Raw genomic sequence first — 19,177 nt, 5'->3', positions numbered from 1 at the left:
TGTGGCAGTATCTATTAACGAGCCCAGCGGGACTCTAGCTTTATGTAATTGCATTATCTAATGATGCCATTATTTCGTATTCCTACCGCACATACACAAAAAAAAAAATCAAGTGAGCGGTCCAACCTATGCGAAAACGATGTATTTTGCAACTCAACCTCTATTTGTTGAACCCCATTATTTTGAAATGGAACACATTTTGTTAGACTTGTAATGTTTGTATTGAGTTGGCTGAATTTTGCAATCAAAATGCCCTAAGTTTAATAAAGACCAACTTTAGTATTAGTTCTATTAACCAACTTTAGGTATTAGCATATAAATATTTCATTTCCTTAAAAAAGAAAAGAAAAAGTACAATCTAATCTAATCTAATCGTCGCAGGGTTGGACTTTTAGACCGCGGGTTGGGCCCATTACTCGTACCGGAATCAAAGACCCAAAGCCCATGATCACACTACTCTAGGGTTTCCTTTATATTCCCCCAGCCCTCCATTCCCTTTATTTAGTGCCGTATCCTCTTCATCAATCGACAGGTTCGTTCTGGTCAGGAAGTAAAGAGCAGTCCCTTAAGTCGTAGCTGATTCACCATGAGAGCTAAGGTGCGTAGACATGGACATCTCTTCTTCTGTTTTTTGTTTTGTTTGTTTTTTTCGCATTTGTATACCGATGAATCTAGAATTTTAAGTCGGAGTGCGCCAAATTAGTGTGTGTGTCTGTACATTTCTAGTTAATGTTGTTCAGTAATGTTTTAATACTCACTTTATTTTTTTCGCACTTTTTATTAGTTATTTCTCGTATTTATAGAGGTGAATCTAGATTTAAGTCGATCAATGCGAACTACTTACTGATTGATGAAAGTGTGTGCGAAATTAGTGTGTGTACGTTTCTAGTTAGTTTCAGTAATGTTTTAATACTTACTTTATGAGCGGGCGCATTTTTTGATTTTCAGTGGAAGAAGAAGCGTATGAGGAGGTTGAAGAGGAAGCGCCGAAAGATGAGGCAGAGATCTAAGTAAAAAGCCTATTCCGCACGCCTCAGCATTCTTAGCTTTTGGCGTATTTACTTTGCCTTGGATTATTGCGTCTTTTTGTTTCCCTTTTCAGAACTTTGCAGTTAATTTCTCTAGTGTTTTTGTGCTAATGTCACCTAATGTACTTCGCTTTTGAGGTATATTGAAACTTTGATAGCCATTTTCGCTTATAATTTTATGATATTTACTCCTTAATTTAGTAATCTTCACCTGGTTCATTTTATTTTGTTCTTCGTAATCCCTTTTTATTTTTAAGACATCAATGTGGTGTCCGTTGGACCTGCTTATTTTGTGTTGTGAATGTGGTAATTTTCACAACAGTGTGAATTACGACGGCTGGATTGTTAAATTCAAGTTTTTTGCTGCATCTCTAGTTAAGGTTCTCGGCGTCCATGTAATATTTTGAAAATCCGCTCATAGTTCTATGTGCAAGTAGATAATAAGTTAAATAAAATTGAAGTAGATAATGTTATCTATTTAGCGTTTCTATTACACGTTCGTTATTCAAGTAAAGAGAAGCTATATCTAATTGAATGCGAAAGTGGTTGGATTCTTGGCTTTTTTATTGAAGCTATGCATGAGAGATTGTCCAAGCAAAATGAGCAGTGCGATATGTTCAACATGTTGATATGTATGGTGGATAAATGGGGATTTGGATTCTAAAATTTGGATTACTTTCTCCTCCAGTCCATTTTTTCAGCAATGAAAAGTCTGGAATGGTTCTGACTTGATCTATTTTATGCATTGCTTGGTCAATTCCAGGACCTAATATCATGCCTTAATTTCATGTCATAGTTTAATCAGTTGAACATTTTTGTAAGCAAATGTCAAACACTCTTAAAGCCCTTTCTTTCTAGTGGTTGGTTTTGTATCTGCACTGCGTTAAACCCATAATTTAGGCTTCAAAATCTTATATGCTGAAAGAGTAAATATTATAGAAATTTTCTGTCGTTTTCCTTGATGGTTCTACTCTACTCATCTTTTATTCCATTAGGCATAAGGTCTGCAAGGTGAAAGAGATCTTGAACAAGGATATACTTGAGGATGGACACTTGATCTAAACGGAAATTTAATAAGATGCTTCCTAATTGACATATATAGTGGTCTGCTATTTATAATACAACGCTAATTTCAAATGGTTGTTTATAGCCATAGTGATTCAGAGAGAAATAGAGATTCGACCTCCACAGGCAATTTGCCAATTTTGTAGTTTCATCGCAGCTAGTTAACTGTTTAAAATGTCAATCTTATATTTAATGTAACTATGAAAAGCCTCGTTTGTTAACTTCGTCAAGTCCAATTTCCAAAGCTCTCATCCGGTGTTCAGGGTCTTGTTAGTCGTTATTGTTTGTTAGCTAGACTACATCTTTTAGCATGGCCTGAGTAGAATGTTTAATCAACCGAGTGAAACTGTAGCAAATAGAGCTATGTAATAATTCCAAAAATCCATTTTATTAAATGGTAAACAGCTTTCTAATTACCCGAAGAAATATAGTACTCGAGGTGTGGGTAAGCACCGCCTGGACACCACTGTTGTCGAAAAAGAAAAAAAGAAGTGCTACCTCATTTTTAGATAAGGTAAAACCAGACTCTCACATTGCTAAAATGAGACGAATGAAGCCAGACTCATTGAGGGTTTGGTGGACGGCCATTAGCAGAACAGACCCTGGAACCCCATTCGAGCAGCTCTTTGCTAGTATCATCCTTGTGAACAATAACTTCAATGAAGCATAAACAATCCTTCTTCTCTCCAGTTGCAGTTGCTATTGCTTCAGTGAGCTCCTCTTCAGTCCTTACCTGCAATCCAGTCGGAAACAATTTGAAAAAAATGGCGTTTTTGTCCGAGTATCAAACCAGTACTTTTATACAGTAACACTCACCTTCATGGTCCAGCAATTGCCTTCACCATTATGAATAGCATCCACTAAGCCAGTGTAGTTCCAGTTCTTGATCACATTGTATGGCCCGTCATGGATTTCAACCTCAATCGTGTAACCACCATTATTAATCAAGAAAATTATGTTCTTTTGCTCACAACGGATCATTGTTGACACATCTTGTGCAGTAACCTGTGATCCAAATACCATTTAGTTCTACACACTGAGTAATATTATTATACTAACATATTGGGTGTTTTTGGTATGACGGAAGTCATTTTCCAGGAAAGTGTTTTTCGTTTAGTACCTGAAAACTTCCATCACCGATGCAAGATATGACACGTTTTTTAGGTACAGATTGCGCATAGCCCAAGGTAGCACCAACAGACCAACCAATGGAGCCATATTGCATCTGGAATTCATACCTGCAACACGAACTTTTTTCTTCTAATGTCTGTAAATAAAATGGATACCAGGCTGATAAGCTGTTATTAGTCACATACCCACATCCTTCTGGTAACTTAAGCTTCTGGCAATTGAACCAAGAATCCCCTGTCTCAGCAATCACTGCTGTTTCATCTGAAAGCATCTTCTGTATATGCTGGAAGAGAACATTTACTCTTAGTGGTTCATTAGGCTCTGATTTTAGAGGTGTTCCTTCAGGCACAAATATCCGACGATAGTTTTCATATGCAGTTTCGTTTTTCTTTATTTTCTTTGCTAGTTCAGATAGGAAATCTTTCATTAGGACACAACCAAAAGCTGGTCCATTGCCAATTACAACTCTATCAGGCTGCACGATGATCGATTTCTCTTTCTTGATCAGAAGTGAATATCCAACAGAGCTGTAGTCGTTAAAGATTGGGCCAGCAAACAAGTAAGCATCAGCTGATTCAACAATTTCCGCGCAATAGGACGTGCCTACTGCACCCCAGTAAGTTCCAATGAAGTGAGGATGTTGTTCTGCCACTAGCCCTTTTGCTGAAGGCATCACTGCCATTGCATAACCGGAAGAATCAGCCAATTCAACAAAAGCATCACAAGCTTTGGCTACTCTTAACTTTGGCCCTCCAATCATAACTGGTTTCACTGCCTTGCTTAGAAAGGTAACTGCTGCATCCACTGCAGCTTCCAATCCCCTCTTGTTACTTAGCCTGTATCAGTAAGTAAGAATTGTAAGTTACAGAACAATTTCTCATGCAACAGTAGCATCTCCTTGACTTATCAAGGGGTTCTGCTCTTTATATTTTTTTCACACGCGTATATACTCGCTGTGTCTAGCCTAGATTAAGTTGAAGAATAGATCTCACGCAGCAGTGGCGAATCTAGCATTCATAGTCAGCTGAGATCTGCTCGTTAATTTTTTTCACACACACATATATAGTCCGAGCTAAACACAATAAGTTATGTCGAACCTGTTGCTTCTAGTCTAGATCCGCCACTATCTTAATGAAGCTAAGAGTAGATAATAAGGTAATGATCATACCTAGGTGAAAGAGAAAATGGGATGGGATCCCTGCTGAAAGTTGGATGAGGAATGGCTGGCAAATTGCAACTTATACTGATGTATACTGGTTTGCTTTCTTTTAGAGCAGTGGAAATGGCTCTATCAATTTGTTCATGTGCATCATCCAAGTTATTTACAACCGCCTAACACAAAAGCAAACAAGAAAACATAAAAATTGTTGGATATGTAAGATATTGTATTTCTATTGGAAAAGAAATTCAAGTTTCATATATAGGACCTAAAAATCTTTAATAAGAACTAGAGGGGTCTCGTTCATGGCTAGATTTCTCCCATTATATACTGGTTATGAATAGTTTATGTATAAACATGCAATTCTACTTTTCACTACAAATTTCCAACATTGCAAGAGAATTAGATAAGTCATGAAAACACCCGATGTGATTAGATATCTGCATAATGATACTGTATCATGTTTCATACAAACTCATGCTAGGAAGCAATACCATTTACCAACTTCGACAGAAAAACAATACAAAACGATAGGAAAGACAATTAAAGAATGAAACAACTTAACTTATATATATACACTGACAGTTTAGACAAAATTCTACTAATAGTATATTTTAACCTATTTGCCTCATTTACCAAGTTAATAATCTCACTTATTAGGGACATCTATCTTTAGGTGACCGTAAGAGTACTTTTACACTATCTGTGTGTGTATAGAAATTAAACTCAAATGAAAGTATGAATTTTATAACATTTAAGCACGGGGTCAAAAGCTAGATCTGATACCTGATAACATGTAACAGTCTGAAAACATCTTAATTCTTGGCTGAAATCAGGCAATCCAATGGTATGATGGAGAATTCGATTAGTTCCATAATCATTAGTATTAGGACCTCCCACAATGCAAATAACTGGGAGGTTTTCACTATAAGCACCAGCTATTGCATTAAGCACACTGAGCCCACCAACAGTAAACGTGACAACACACGCACCAACTCCGCGAGCTCGTGCATAGCCATCAGCAGCATATCCAGCATTAAGTTCATTGCAACAGCCAATATTCTTAAGCCTTGGTTCAGCAATGAGGTGATCAAGAAGTGTGAGATTGAAATCACCAGGCACTGAGAAAACATCTTGAATTCCAATTTCAACTAGCCTACGTGCCAAATGGCGCCCGAGGGTGGCGTCAGTGTTCGCGATAACAGAAGAAGATTGAGAATCTTGGATACAGGAAGTGCCTTTGGCTACTGAGCCGTCCATGTTATGAATTTCTTGATGTAAAAGGAAAGGTTAAAATGGTAGTGAGAGAAGTAATGCAGAGGGAATTGGTGATGGCTAATGGTTAAGACGAGGAATATATACGTAAGAATAAAAGTCGGTTTGTTCAGATTCGAAAAGGTAGGAATTGTTGATTGAAGAACAAGGTAGTGGTTTCTCGTATTGTTTTCTTGGAGAGGTGGTCAGTTTTTTTCTTTTCTTTTACTGCTTCAAATATCAGGGAACCCAACACAGGGCGAATGTCTTGGCTCAATGATCGGAGTTACGGTCTAGTTGTTGTACGATTTTAATTTGTACTCATTTAGGTGTAATATTTCAGTCGGTCATGTATATTTGTATTAAAACCAGTACTTTCCTTGGTACCTTTCTCTCACTATTTATTCACACCCCATCTATTGAGACTAGCTTAAATGGAACAATTAGTGAAAATTAATATAGTTAACTTGAATTTGCTTAGAATTGAGCGAAACTGTTGGTGTTGTTGCGGCAGCAAAGGTCTATTTCCCCCTTCTTCTAAAGAGGAAAAAGGATGAAATTACCTTCCCATCTGTCTTTGCACATTATGTAAGCTTTACAGTGGTCTTAAACAGTAGTACAGTACTCACTCCCATCCACTTTAATTGATTTTTTTGTCTTTTTTTTTTTGTGGTTCACAATATTTGATATTTTCAAATATAAAAATAAAATTAATTTTTTTTTCCAAAGTTACCCTTGGAGTAAAGGGTTTATATGAATATTTGTTATATTTTCAATGAACAAATTAAGATTATTATGGTCAATTTAATTGTTAATTAATACTAAAATGTGAATTACTTAATATATGTGAAAATAACCAAAAAATTAATTAAAGTGAACCGGAGTGAGTAAATAACTAGATAGATATCCTCACCAACGTGTACGTACTCGTAGAACTCGGGCCTGTAGCTCATTTCATATTTGTAATGCCAATATAGCTTAACAAATCACAAATAACTACTGATATTCATAAAACCGTCAATATTCCGTTTACTATATGCGACTCTTTAAACACTTTATGTAACTAAAAGAATTGCAACCTACAGACCATAAGGTTATATATTCAGTAATGACTACGTAAATCGAGCAACAATCTAAACGACCAAAGAAAGAAGCTCACAACTTGTTTGATCGCCGATTCTGCCCAAAATCTAAGGAACTCTTTAAATCAATGTTCCAACAGACCTCTTCAAATCACAGTTCTAAGAGAAGCATCGTGTACATATATTGTGACAAATCAAGTTAAGTGTTTTCCTTCACGAGACAAATGATGACCAAGAGAGCCTGTTTCTTTTACCACACCATAAAAAGGCACTTTCATAAAAATAAAATAAATACATAAACATCAGATGCAGCAGCAAAACTAGCAGTAGCTTCGAATTTCCCCAATAAGGAATGAATTGGATTATATCAAACCACAGCCTTCGAAGAAAGAACAGCCTCGTAAAGAGGACTTGCATAAGCAAAGTACAGTTGGGCATATGAATAATGATAATACCAAGACCTTTAGTACACCAACACAATACCTCAACCAGAGAACACGATCTGACCTTAACGTGAGTATCTCCAAGACATTGAAACACCTCAGGGATGGACAAACAAATACCCCCCCCCCCCCCCCCCCCAAAAAAAAAACAAACCGACCCCACCCAAAATCAACACCGAAAATTAACCACCCTTGCACTCGACCAGACAATATAATCAAATTTGGTTGGCAAATGTGGCGGTATTATGAACCTCACCAACTACATCTGGCGTACATGACATACATCTCTCAGGCTGAAGCAGTCTCATCCTTTCTCTCTGCATTATCAGAAGGCTTCTCTTCTTTGACGACGTCTTCCTTCGTTTTCTCTTCAGCTTTTTCCACGCTCTTCTCTTCTGACTTCTTATCTTCAACACTCAACTTCTCAAGTAGGCCAGCAGCATTAGATGCATCCTCATTTTCCCCTTTCTTCTTTTGTGATTCAGCAACCTCTTGAAACGTCTCCATGAAGGCTTTGCAATCTAGAAGAAACAAATCACCGTAAGACATCATTTTTGCTGAAAGTAGAAAAGAAAAAATACAGAGGCAGGCAACATAAAAGAATCAGGAACATGATCATGTATACTATTTTTTTGAGAAGGATGATCATGTATACTACTAATCTACAACTTCCTCAGAATCACTTCTACTAGCCCCCTCTTTCCATCCAGTGTTTGACAAACCTCCAATCATGGGCAATTTTCTAATCCTTTAAAAGTAATTAACTCCAATATTTGAGTGGAACTGTAATGATGATCAAGTTGAGGGATCTAAAAGACCTGGTAAATTAAAAGGTTACCTCACACCCGGGTAGGTTCACTCCACCCCTTATAATCCAGTAGTCCTTTTCGACAATTTATAATGCACCAGTCCTCAAGTCACTAAAGAGCAATCTCTCTCAAGTAGATAAGCATGTTGCAGTATTAACCATGATCTTTTAGCAAAACTCAATGAGGTCATTGGGATTCTAGAGAGAAGTCCAAGATCAGTTCACTCTCAACACTAACACATACCTCAATCAAGACGATAAGATGCAAAGGTTCTCAACAACCTCATTAAGCAACAAAGATAAATTGCTTTGGTCAGGTTCCGGTAGTTTAGAGAATCATAAATGATGGCTCTTTAATGAGTTCCCACACAGACGTTTTTCCCTCCTAAGGCTGCATCCAATTTGCAGTATAATGTTTTAGGTTCAAAATTAATGAAGGCCTGCAATGATATCGTTTCAGGAATTTGGGAATTTCGGGACAATAGCAGAGGGCAGAAGCAAGGGGATCTACTAATACATACAGTTGTTACTTGTTCCCATCATTCCCCTCTTCCCTTATGCCAACCTAGCTTACACATTAGGACCTTAAAAATCTTAATATGTGGAGTAAAAGCAGGAGCACACAATTTGAAAAGAATTCAATTCAGACCATGAGAAAATTTTGAGATAAAGTAATACTATACAGAGAATAAAAACACAACAGAACAATAGAGCTCAAAACAAAGGCATAAGATAATATGTATAATGCCACTTAACAAAATAGAATATAATATCTATATGTGTGTGTGTATTCCCTTGCAGAGAGAAGTCTAATTTATCCCTTTTCAGTTTAAGGTCTGGTTTGCTTTTTCTTCTTACATCAGCAAAGCTGTGGATCTACTGTTTAGGAGGGCATAAGGCATGGGAGTGACCAGACTGGTAATGTAACCTAAGTCACAAGAGAGACAAACTATCACGCACACAATGTCGAGCAGTAAAATTTGGACATCTAAAATTTTGGGTCAGCACTTGAGTTTAGAATTGGAAAAGAATGTAGGTACTCATCAATCCCTAGTATCTGCATTCAAACTTCATACAACATTTTACTCTTCCAAGTTTTATTCAGGCTTGATCTTTGTTTCAAAGGGCAAGGACACAGGGTGATACTTTTCACCTATCATATAGTGAGGCATAGTCCATGACATCACACTTACAGCAAAGAAAAATATATCAGGCACAATCCATAGTAGATTGACAGACACTCCACTTCATGTGTAAATTATTTGATTCTACATCTTGACATTACAATTAACAAGGCGTTATTATATATGTATCCTTCTATACTTTTTTTGAGACGTTATCCCCTCGGAGAACGGTGCTACACGCCCGGGCCTGCCTTTTTTAAATTAAAAACAAAATCCTCCTATACTTTTTTTTACGAAGATGTGGAAACCTTCTAAACTCGATTGATCTCAATACCATTAACTGCAACTATCGCTTAATTTAAGTCTACAACCAGAATAGGCACACATTACAACATTCCATATAGAAAATGAAATTTTCTCCAAACAAAATAACAATAGTGACAGGGAAGCTAGTATAATGACTAGCAATCAAGAGATAAAGGCAATCATGAAGAAAAGAAATTTCAAATTTTGGCAAATTGAAAGCTTCACCAAACAAACAAGACCCTAAAATCTAGCAGAAACTGACAGTAATTCAGAGTTCGAAATTCTTACTCTCGATCGACGCAAATCTAATACAAAAAAATTCATCTTTCAATTCACCATCAGCAAAATCTGCTGCATGCCACACACAGGACTTCTCACTTCCAGCATGTTCCTGAACCGTCATCGTCGGAACAACTGAACCACATAATACAGCAAAACTCATAAGATCAGAGTCTATGTTACAGATCTCAACCAAACAAAACACATAAATGAATAAATCGATATTAATAATGCACAAAAAAAGTCATAAAGTGAATATGAATAAACAAACCTAGATGATTAGCACAGATCTTAAGAGTCTTAGATTGGCGCATAATAAGGCGAACTTTTCCAGTCTCCTTATGTTTCAAAAACTTAACAGTACCAGCACCTCTCTCTTTCCACTGATTTCCATCTTTATCGAATCGATAAAGCTTAGCTTTCCTGTATAACGATAAATTTACTTTATTATTAACCCTAGAAATTGAAGCAGATCGATGTAGGACAAATAATAAATACGATATGAGAGAAATTGAATAATTACAAATCGAGGATAGCATCTTCGTCCTCTTCCCCATTTATTACGGCTATTTCCTCCAGTCTGACGATCGGCGCGACCTGAGCTCCGGTATCTTCGTCATCGGCTCCGGCAGCCGCTTCTTCCTCTTCTCTGTGCTCGTGGTCGGGCTCTATGCTTGCCATTGTTTTTGTACGGATGTTGTGTTTCTTCACAGAGAGGTTTTGTAAAGAGAGAGAGAGTGAAGGATATTGGGGAATAGGAAGAAAGGTTTATATAAGATTTGAATAGGGGCACAGCGCAGCGTGAACTAAGAGTGGCAAATGGGGACGGGGACCGGCCGGAAGCGCGGATCAAACGGGGCCTGAATCGGTTAGAATTGGCTAAGTGGGCTTGGTCAGTCTTTTGAGCCGGTTCTTCATTTTAGGATCGCTAAGCCCGGGATTATTTAAGACCGGGATTGTACTTGTCTTGACGGGCCCAAACAATCCTAAACGGTCCCAACGGTCAAATTTTTTTTAAAAAAAATTCTTTCCATTTGAGCATTTAAAAAATAATCGTTGGGTCTGCCAAAATAGTCGTTGGCTATTTATAAAATAGCCATTTAACCCCCAACTTTATTTTAACCCCAAACTTTTTATAATTATACTTTTTCCCTATTTTCAACTATAAATACCCACATTCTTTCATTTTTCTCACAAAATCATCAATCTCTAATTTTCTTCTATAATTGCTACTATTGCTTACTTTATTGTTACAATTTGTGAAAAAATTATGAAGTTGGTGAACTGAAGTCTTCAAGTCTTCAACGATAATTAATTTTCAACAAGTTGTTCGTCAATTCGGTAAACTCGTTCCAACTCTTAATTTTTACTATTATAGTTTTGTTTGTTTTATTTATTTTCTATTATTTGATTAATTAAGATGGCTTCCTTAAAAAAATTTTTTGGTAAAAGTAAGGGAAAATCCAAGAGTGACGAATCTAGTGGTCAATCTGTTCCTCCTCCACTGCCCCGGCTCCCCGACCCAAATCCATATCCCTCCTACACCGGCTATTCTTGATAGTGATAATAGTTTATTACAATTTACTGAGAGTCAATTTTTTCATAATGTTGGAGCTGGTGAACAATTAATCCTTGAATTAATGAATGCTCTTTATTGTAATCCAACTATTGATGAAAATGATGATGAGGAAATATATTTTGATGAAACTCAACCGGATGACGATACACCCACTAGTCATGCTCCTGAAGTTAACCCAACTAGTGATAATCCAAATGATGCTCCGTCTGATACTCATGTTACTGCCCCTACTTTTTTAGACAACGTACCAAACGGACAGAAACATTTATTGTTTGGCCATTTTTTACTCAACTAATTCTACAAAATAAGGCTAAATGTAAAACTTGTGGCAATGAGTTAGCTTTTAAATATTTTGAAGGTCGGGGGACGGGAACTTTGGCTAGACACATATTGATACACCCTTTAGGGAACTTTGGCTAGACAACAAAACTTGAGTCGGCAAGCCCATGATTTATTTATTTATTTTCATTTACCTTTTAGGGATTATTAGATGACTATCCAAGGGGCATAAAACATTATTCACTTACATCTTTTACAAAATTGTTTATTAAAGAATTATATAATACAATTTTGTACGATGAAGAATAGTTAGATCACATTATTCTATATTATTATCAAGGTACACAACGTATGTCTTGAGTATTTTAAAAATACTAATCTGTCACGACCCAAAATCTGACATGTCGTGATGGCGCCTATCTCAAAACTAGGCAAACCGATAACATCAATAACCCCCAATTTCCTTTAAGTTTGAAAAAAAAGACATAATATTTAAATACAATACAAAGTTCCACAAATACTGATATGAACACTCCCCAAAATTTGGAGTCACTGAGTACATGAGCATCTAATATGAATACAAGTCTGAAAAATATGATCTATGATAGTCTGAGACCAAATACAGTAACAAGGAGATAGGGAAAGAGAGATAAGGTCTGCGAAACACGGCAGCTACCTCTAAATCTCTGGAAAATTAACTGTGTGAGAGAATCAACACCCGTTATGTCCGGGAATACCTGAATCTGCACACGAAGTGCAGGGTGTAGTATGAGTACAACCAACTCAGCAAGTAACAATAATAAATAAGGAACTGGAGATAATGATGAGCTACTCAATTATAGTTCATTTTCAGTAATTCCAGCAGAGAGTAGACATGCTTTAAATTCCAAAAGTTTAAGTCAAATCAGTTTTATATAGTTCAAGTTCATGTAATCCGGATATAAGATCTTTCAGAGAATTTCACATCAATGACATATAGCAACTAAGTGCAACAATAAATAAAAAGCAAGTACAACCTCTCAGGGCAACATATACTCAACTCGTCACAACCGCTCAACCACTCGACTCTCAGCCCCCAGCACTCACACTCAATGGGCACCCGCGCTCATTGGGGGTGTACAGACTCCGGAGGGGCTCCTACAGCCCAAGTGCTATAATCCACACGGACAACTCACGTGCTACACGGATAACTCACGTACTATAGTATTAATATCTGGATCCGCACAGACAACTCACATGCTGCACAAATAACTCATGTGCTGCACGGACAACTCACATGCTATGGTATAATATAAGGATCCGCATGGACAACTCACGTGCTGCACGGACAACTCACGTGCTATAGTATAATATCTCACAATCAGGCCCTCGACCTCGCTCAATCATAAATCTCTCCAGTCTCTCGGGCTCTCAACAATCATAAAATCAACCCAAACAACAATGATACGATGCATCAATAATGAACAATAGAGACTGGGATAAAATAATCAAGTAAACTGTGACTGAGTATAAAGCAACAATTAAGCAGATAGTTCAACATGTATACGACCTTTGTGGGTCCCAATATATAGCCTAAACATGGTTTCTAACATGACTTATAGTCAAATTTACACAACACATAGAGAGCACATAGTTATCAACAAGTTATTCAACTTTACAGTTTCTACGGGACGGACCAAGTCACAATCCCCTCGGTGCACGCCCACACGCCCCTCACCTATAATGTGCGTCATCTCTAAAATAATCACATGACACAAAATTCGGGGTTTCATACCCTCAGGACCAGATTTAAAACTGTTACTTACCTCAAACCATGAAATTCTTTATTCTGCAATGTATTTTCCTCGTGAATTGGCCTCCAAACGCCTCGAATCTAGCCACAAATAATTCTATTCAGTCAATAAAATTTATTAGAATTAATTCCATAAGAAAATGCTAATTTTTCATAAAAATCCAAAATTTAGCTCAAAAATTGCTAGTGGGGCCCACGTCTCGGAACTCGACAAAAGTTATAAAATATGAACGCCCATTCAATCGCAAATCTAACCATACCAAAATTACTAAATTCCAATAGCAATTCGGCCCTCAAATCCTCAAATTTATCCAAGAGGGTTTTCAAACTTTTCCAACTTAATTCACCAATTAAATGATAAAAACAACCATGGATTCGGGTAATTTAACCAATATTGGGTTAGAATACTTACCCCGTTATTTTCTCTGAAAATCTCTCAAATATTGCCTCAATCCGAGCTCCAAAACGCTGAACTTAAACTTTCTGTCCAGACCTCTCTTCTTCGCGAACGCGACATGTCCCTCTCGTTCGTGAAGCACAAAATCGTACTGCCCAACATTTTCTCTTTGCGAACGCGAAGGCAAAAACCCATGCCCACTATTTTTTCCTTCGCGAACGCGATGAACAACTCAGCTCCTCTTCGCGAACGCAAAGAGAAAATCTTGCGTCCCTCAAATTCCCCTTCGCGAATGCGAAGAAGGAAACTAGAAAAACACACCAGCAGTCTTCAACCAACATGCCAAGTCCAAAAATGATCCGTTAACCTCCCGGAACTCACCCGAGCCCCCTGGACCTCACCCAAACATACCATCAAGTCCTAAAATATCATACGAACTTAGTCGAACCCCCAAATCACCACAATGCTAAATCCACGAATTACACCCCAATTCAAGCCTAGTGAACTTTGAAATTTTTAATTTCTACAAATGACTCCGAAACCTATCAAATAATATCCGATTAATCTCAAATTTTTCACACAAGTCATAAATGACATAATGGAGGTATTTCAATTTTTAAAACCGAATTTTGACCCCGATATCAAAAAGTTAACCCCTCGGTCAAACTCCCCAAAAATTTAACTTTCGACATTTCAAGCTAAATTCCACTACGAACCTCCAAATAATTTTTCGAACATGTTTCTAAGTCCAAAATTATCATACAGAGCTATTGGAATCATCAAAATTTAAATCCGAGATCGTTTACATATAAATCCACACTCGGTCAACTTTTATAATTAAGTTTTTTAATTATGAGACTAAATGTCTCATTTCACTCTGAATTCCTTTCGGACCTGAACCAACTAATCCGATAAGTCATAAATCAATTGTAAGGCATAAATTGAGCAGTAAATGAGGGAATGGGGTTATAATATTCAAAAAGCCCGACCGGGTCATTACATAATCTTATGATATATAGGATGCGCGTTTATCCTATATCAATATATACAAATATATATATATATATATATATATATATATATTATTAAATAATATATAAGTTAGAAAATAATTTTTTTAAAAATATAAACTCTTGAAAATATGAATAATGGTCTTATTTAATCAAGCATGAAAATGACAAAATAGTTTTGGAAGCTTAGTGATCTATTATGTAACGACCCGACCGGCTGTTTTGAGCCCCGGTGCATCATTCGGTGGTTCGAAGCCTTGAGTAGCTTCACTTCAGGTATTATGACTTATACGCGTGGTCGAAATTGAAATTTCGGAAGTTCAGAGTTGATTTGAAAAGAAAATTCTCATTTCAGAAGCTTTAAGTTGGAAGAATTGACTAAGGTTGGATTTTTGATTAAACGATCTCGGAATCGGGATTTGAAGGTTCCAACAGGTTCGTATAATGAATTCGGACTTGGGCGTATGTCCGGATCGGGTTTTGGATGACCCGGGAGTGTTTCGGCGCCTATTGTGGAAGTTGGCATTTTTGGAAGAATTTCATAAATTTGGGTTGAAGTGCATTTCAGTGTTATTAATGTTCGTTTGGGATTCCGAGTCTGGGAATAGCTCAGTATGGTGATTCTAGTATTGGGAGCATGTCCGGAAGTGGACTTTTTGATATCGGGGTCGGAATCTGATTCTAGAAGTTGGAGTAGGTCTGTAATGTCAATTATGACTTGTGTGCAAAATTTGAGGACAATCGGACGCGATTTGATAGGTTTCAGCATCGATTGTAAAAGTTAAAGTTTCAAAGTTCATTAAGTTTGAATTGGGATACGATTCATAATTTTGATGTTGTTTGATGCGATTTGAGGTCTCGAGCAAGTTTGTGTTATATTATGGGACTAGTTGGTATGATTGGACGGGGTCCCGGGGGCCTCGGGTGTGCTTCGGGATGGTTTCAGACCAAATTCCCCTTATTTTATGATTGCTGGTTTCTGGTGTTTGGGTTGTTCATCGTGATCGCATAGATAGGCACACGATCGCATAGTGCTGACTATCGCAGGGGCAAGTACACGATCACAGAAGGCATTGGTCTGAGGTATGAAGGTTTTTCCTTCGCGTTCGCGGAGCTGGGCTCGCGTTCGCGTAGGTTGATCAGGCAGAGGTTCGCGATTGCATCACCGTTGTCGCGTTCGCGTAGAAGAGAAGTTGGGGCAGCTGAATTTGGTCTTCGCGATCGCGAAGGTGTTCCCACGATCGCGAAGAAGGTCGCCTGGGCAGTGGAGGTTTTAAAAACGGGATTTTGGCTATTTTTACTTCATTTCCTCCATGGGAGCCGGTCTTGGAGCGATTTTGGAGCTCCATCTTCTTTATCTATGTCAAGGTAAGTGATTCCCACCTATTGCAAGTTAAATACTTGGATTATCTATGGATTTAGACATGAACAATTTGTAGAAATTTGGAATTTTGAAGAAAAATCTAGAAATTAGTATTTTTAGAATTTGACCACGAATTTGGGTAAGGAATTGAGAACAAATTATATATTTGAGTTCGTAATGCTATGGGTAATGTTTATCTTCAAAAATTTTCAGAATCCGGGCACGTGGGCACGAGGGTGATTTTACCGATTTTTCGAGCGGAAAAGGAAATTGTAGTAAATTGAATTGTTATGAGTATTAGAGTATATTTTCATTGGTTTGCACACTGTTTGGCTAGTTTTGAAGCGTTGGGCATCAGTTTGAGGTATTAGAGTGGCGTTGGAGCCAGTTATGGAATTTCGGAGCGAGGTAAGTCTCCTTTCTAACCTTCTAAGAGGGAATTAACCCCATAGGCGAACTAAATTATTGTGTCCTGCTATTTGTGGGGGATACGTACGCACAAGGTGACGAGAGTCCGTGCGTAGCTACTAGCTATGCCTGTGTTCGGGTAATTTTAGGCCCACATCATGACTTGTTGATATTGTTATTGATTTATGTTTATTATCTGCCTCGAGAGGGAGCGACATTGAGTTTGCTTATTAAATGTTTTGAAAAGAATTGAAATTTAAGAACTTAAGATTTAAAAGGTTTCATTTGAGCTTCGTAATTTCGAAAAGGATTGAGTAATGCTAAAATAGCTTAAGAAATCTATGTGTAACCGTGTCGCATGTATGTTTCACGAGCGGGGTAATTTTCTTAAAAGGCTACAAGCTGAATTTTCCCATATTTTGAAAAGATTCAAGAAATAGTTATCATTTTAGTGTTAAATTTATATTTGATCGCGTCGTACGTATGATTCGCGAGCGGGGTATTTCCTTCTACCACTCTTATGGGATCGGGCCGTTCGCCTCGATAGGATTTATGTACCACACTCTAATGGGAGCGGGCCGTTCGACTCGACAGGTTAATAGATGCATCTATGGTTCGCGCCGTTCGACCCTCAGCAGTGCACAATTTACTTTTATATTGGATCGGGCCGTACGCCTCGACATTTCCTATATATATATTATCCACATAGAATCGTGCGTAATATTTGGCAAAAAACCAGTGTATCTGAGGGGTTTTTCCTGATTTGGATTATGACAACCTCTTTGATGAAATACACTATATCTATACATATGCTCCGGTTACGGAGGGGACTTTCTAGTTGAGAGCTTGCGTAAATTGTAAAGAGGAAAATTGTACTACATATTTTATACTTGTTTGTTTCATATATTTACTCTATCTCATATTCATTCACTTCTTTACTGTACCTGATATTATTGGACCACTAGTAAGTGTCGAAGTCGACTCCTCGTCACTACTTCTTCGGGATTAGGCGGGATACTTACTGGGTACGCGTTGATTTACGTACTCATGCTACACTTGCTGTACATTTTTGTGCAGGTACACATATGTTTAGCGGCCTTGTGGGCGCATAGGAGCGATTATTTTGGGGGCTTAGGTGAGCTGTATTCTATACGACGCACCGCAATCAGCAGAGTCTCCTTCAGAGTATTGTATTTTCTTTCCTGTCCAAGTTGTATTCCGGACAGTTATTGTGTTTTATTTTAAATTTCTAGAAAAGGCTCATGCATTTGTGACACCGGGTTCTGGGATGATTATGGGATGTTCACTATTGGAATTGAAAAATATTATTATTTATTCTGTAAATTCATCTTTTACTAAATAAATTGAAGTAAATTTACGATTTCAAAAATATTAAAATGAGGAATTAATTAAGTATTTATTGTTGGCTTGCCTGACAGTGGAGTTCGGCGCCATCACGACCTTTATGGATTTTGGGTCGTGATATATTATGTATCACTTTCTTTGGTTTTTATTTCGTATCAATACATATTAACAATGTATTCTAGACATGTCAACTACAAAAAGAAAAAATTTTAACAATAAGAAAATTATGTAGTTAAACAATAAAAATTTATCACAAATCCTATTTAGTGACAAATTAGCGACAATATTAACGATTGTTATTTTTTCCAACAATAATTACTATCTCAAAATATAATGGTAGATACTTTTTGTAGTAACATTCGTATTAAAGAATAGGAAAAAAACGGATTTAATAACCAAGCTTTCAGAGAAATACTTATCTATATCTATATATCTATCTATCTATACTATATTAAAAGCACGAAGGCCTCTAGCGAAATGTTGTTCGCATTTTTTACCCTTTTAAAATATAGTTCACATTAGACAAAATAGTCATTTAATTATTTTTCCTAAAATTGAGTTGTTTAAAATCAACTAAAAATATGGCTATTAAATCTTTCCTTATTTTAATAATGTAGGAACTCTTAATATATAGGAACTTAAAATTATCCTTATAAAAATAATTTCCTTAGCAATAATTTTGCAAAGTAAACTGTGATGACCTCAAAGGTCATCTTTAAATTTAATAATTATTTATGTATTTTGAGACCTCAAACAACACTATTTATTATTCCTCGACTTGCGTGCGCAATCCGTATAATTTTCTGGAAAGTTTTTATATGAAAAATTGATTAAAATGAGAAATAGAGCCTTAAAACTCAACTGAGTTGACTTTGGTCAACATTTTGAGCAAACAGACTGGGATCAATGTTTTGATAGTTCCGGCAGGTCCGTATCGTGATTTGCGACTTGGGCGTATGCCCGAAATTTAATTCGGAAGTCTCTATCTCGAGTTATCGCATGTTGTCGAAATTTTTAAGTTTAAAGGTTTAATGACTTAAGAGATTTGACTAATGTTTGACTTTGTTGATACCGCGTCCGTATTTTGGTTCCGGAACCCGGTATAGCTCCATTACTATATTTAGACTTGTCTGCCAAATTTGGTGAGAAACGGAGCTGGTTTGACGTGGTTCAGGCGTCCGGTTGTTAAAATAAAAATTCTACAACAACAACAACAACAACAACCGAGTATAATCCCACTAGTGAGGTCTGGGGAGGGTAGTGTGTATGCAGACCTTACCCCTGCCCTGGGGTAGCGAGACTGTT

The 19,177-nt window shown here is 37.1% G+C and overlaps 2 protein-coding genes and 1 long non-coding RNA gene across 4 annotated transcripts; 1 reads left to right on the top strand and 2 right to left on the bottom strand.

The window, feature by feature from the left end:
• Positions 1–216: 216 nt before the first annotated feature.
• On the top strand, positions 217–1,232 carry LOC104090752 (uncharacterized). Its single transcript, XR_684991.4, has 2 exons — positions 217–598; positions 949–1,232. It is a non-coding gene; the product is annotated as an uncharacterized lncRNA (long non-coding RNA).
• A 1,230-nt stretch (positions 1,233–2,462) lies between these two features.
• Positions 2,463–5,720, bottom strand: LOC104090753 (pyruvate decarboxylase 2). Of its 2 annotated transcripts, XM_009595926.4 has the most exons (6): positions 5,170–5,718; positions 4,393–4,556; positions 3,410–4,060; positions 3,214–3,331; positions 2,910–3,098; positions 2,463–2,826 (listed from the first exon to the last, which is right to left on the bottom strand). In XM_009595926.4, the coding sequence occupies exons 1-6, from the start codon at positions 5,641–5,643 to the stop codon at positions 2,656–2,658; spliced, it is 1,767 nt and encodes a 588-aa protein (XP_009594221.1). In that variant the 5' UTR covers positions 5,644–5,718; the 3' UTR covers positions 2,463–2,655. The 2 variants fall into 2 exon arrangements, with proteins under 2 accessions (XP_009594221.1, XP_009594220.1); XM_009595925.4 differs by having other exon boundaries at positions 3,214–4,060; positions 5,170–5,720.
• A 1,326-nt stretch (positions 5,721–7,046) lies between these two features.
• On the bottom strand, positions 7,047–10,550 carry LOC104090754 (ran-binding protein 1 homolog b-like). The gene is made up of 4 exons (XM_009595927.4): positions 10,203–10,550; positions 9,951–10,102; positions 9,689–9,814; positions 7,047–7,683 (listed from the first exon to the last, which is right to left on the bottom strand). The coding sequence occupies exons 1-4, from the start codon at positions 10,358–10,360 to the stop codon at positions 7,451–7,453; spliced, it is 669 nt and encodes a 222-aa protein (XP_009594222.1). The 5' UTR covers positions 10,361–10,550; the 3' UTR covers positions 7,047–7,450.
• Positions 10,551–19,177: the final 8,627 nt, after the last annotated feature.

This window comes from Nicotiana tomentosiformis, chromosome 6 (genome assembly GCF_000390325.3).
Source record: "Nicotiana tomentosiformis chromosome 6, ASM39032v3, whole genome shotgun sequence".
NCBI classification, from domain to species: domain Eukaryota; kingdom Viridiplantae; phylum Streptophyta; class Magnoliopsida; order Solanales; family Solanaceae; genus Nicotiana; species Nicotiana tomentosiformis.
The sequence above is the reverse complement of the archived record's forward strand: the minus strand, read 5'-3'. Positions and strand labels throughout refer to the sequence as shown.

Coding starts and splice junctions, on each gene's coding strand:
- LOC104090753 (XM_009595925.4), bottom strand. CDS start 5,643: ATGGACGGCTCAGTAGCCAAAGGCACTTCCTGTATCCAAGATTCTCAA. Junction 4,557..5,169: donor AGACTGTTACATGTTATCAG/GTATCAGATCTA, acceptor CTTTTGTGTTAG/GCGGTTGTAAATAACTTGGA. Junction 4,061..4,392: donor CCATTTTCTCTTTCACCTAG/GTATGATCATTA, acceptor TTACTGATACAG/GCTAAGTAACAAGAGGGGAT.
- LOC104090754 (XM_009595927.4), bottom strand. CDS start 10,360: ATGGCAAGCATAGAGCCCGACCACGAGCACAGAGAAGAGGAAGAAGCG. Junction 10,103..10,202: donor GAAGATGCTATCCTCGATTT/GTAATTATTCAA, acceptor ATCGTTATACAG/GAAAGCTAAGCTTTATCGAT. Junction 7,684..9,688: donor TAGATTTGCGTCGATCGAGA/GTAAGAATTTCG, acceptor TGTTTCTTCTAG/ATTGCAAAGCCTTCATGGAG.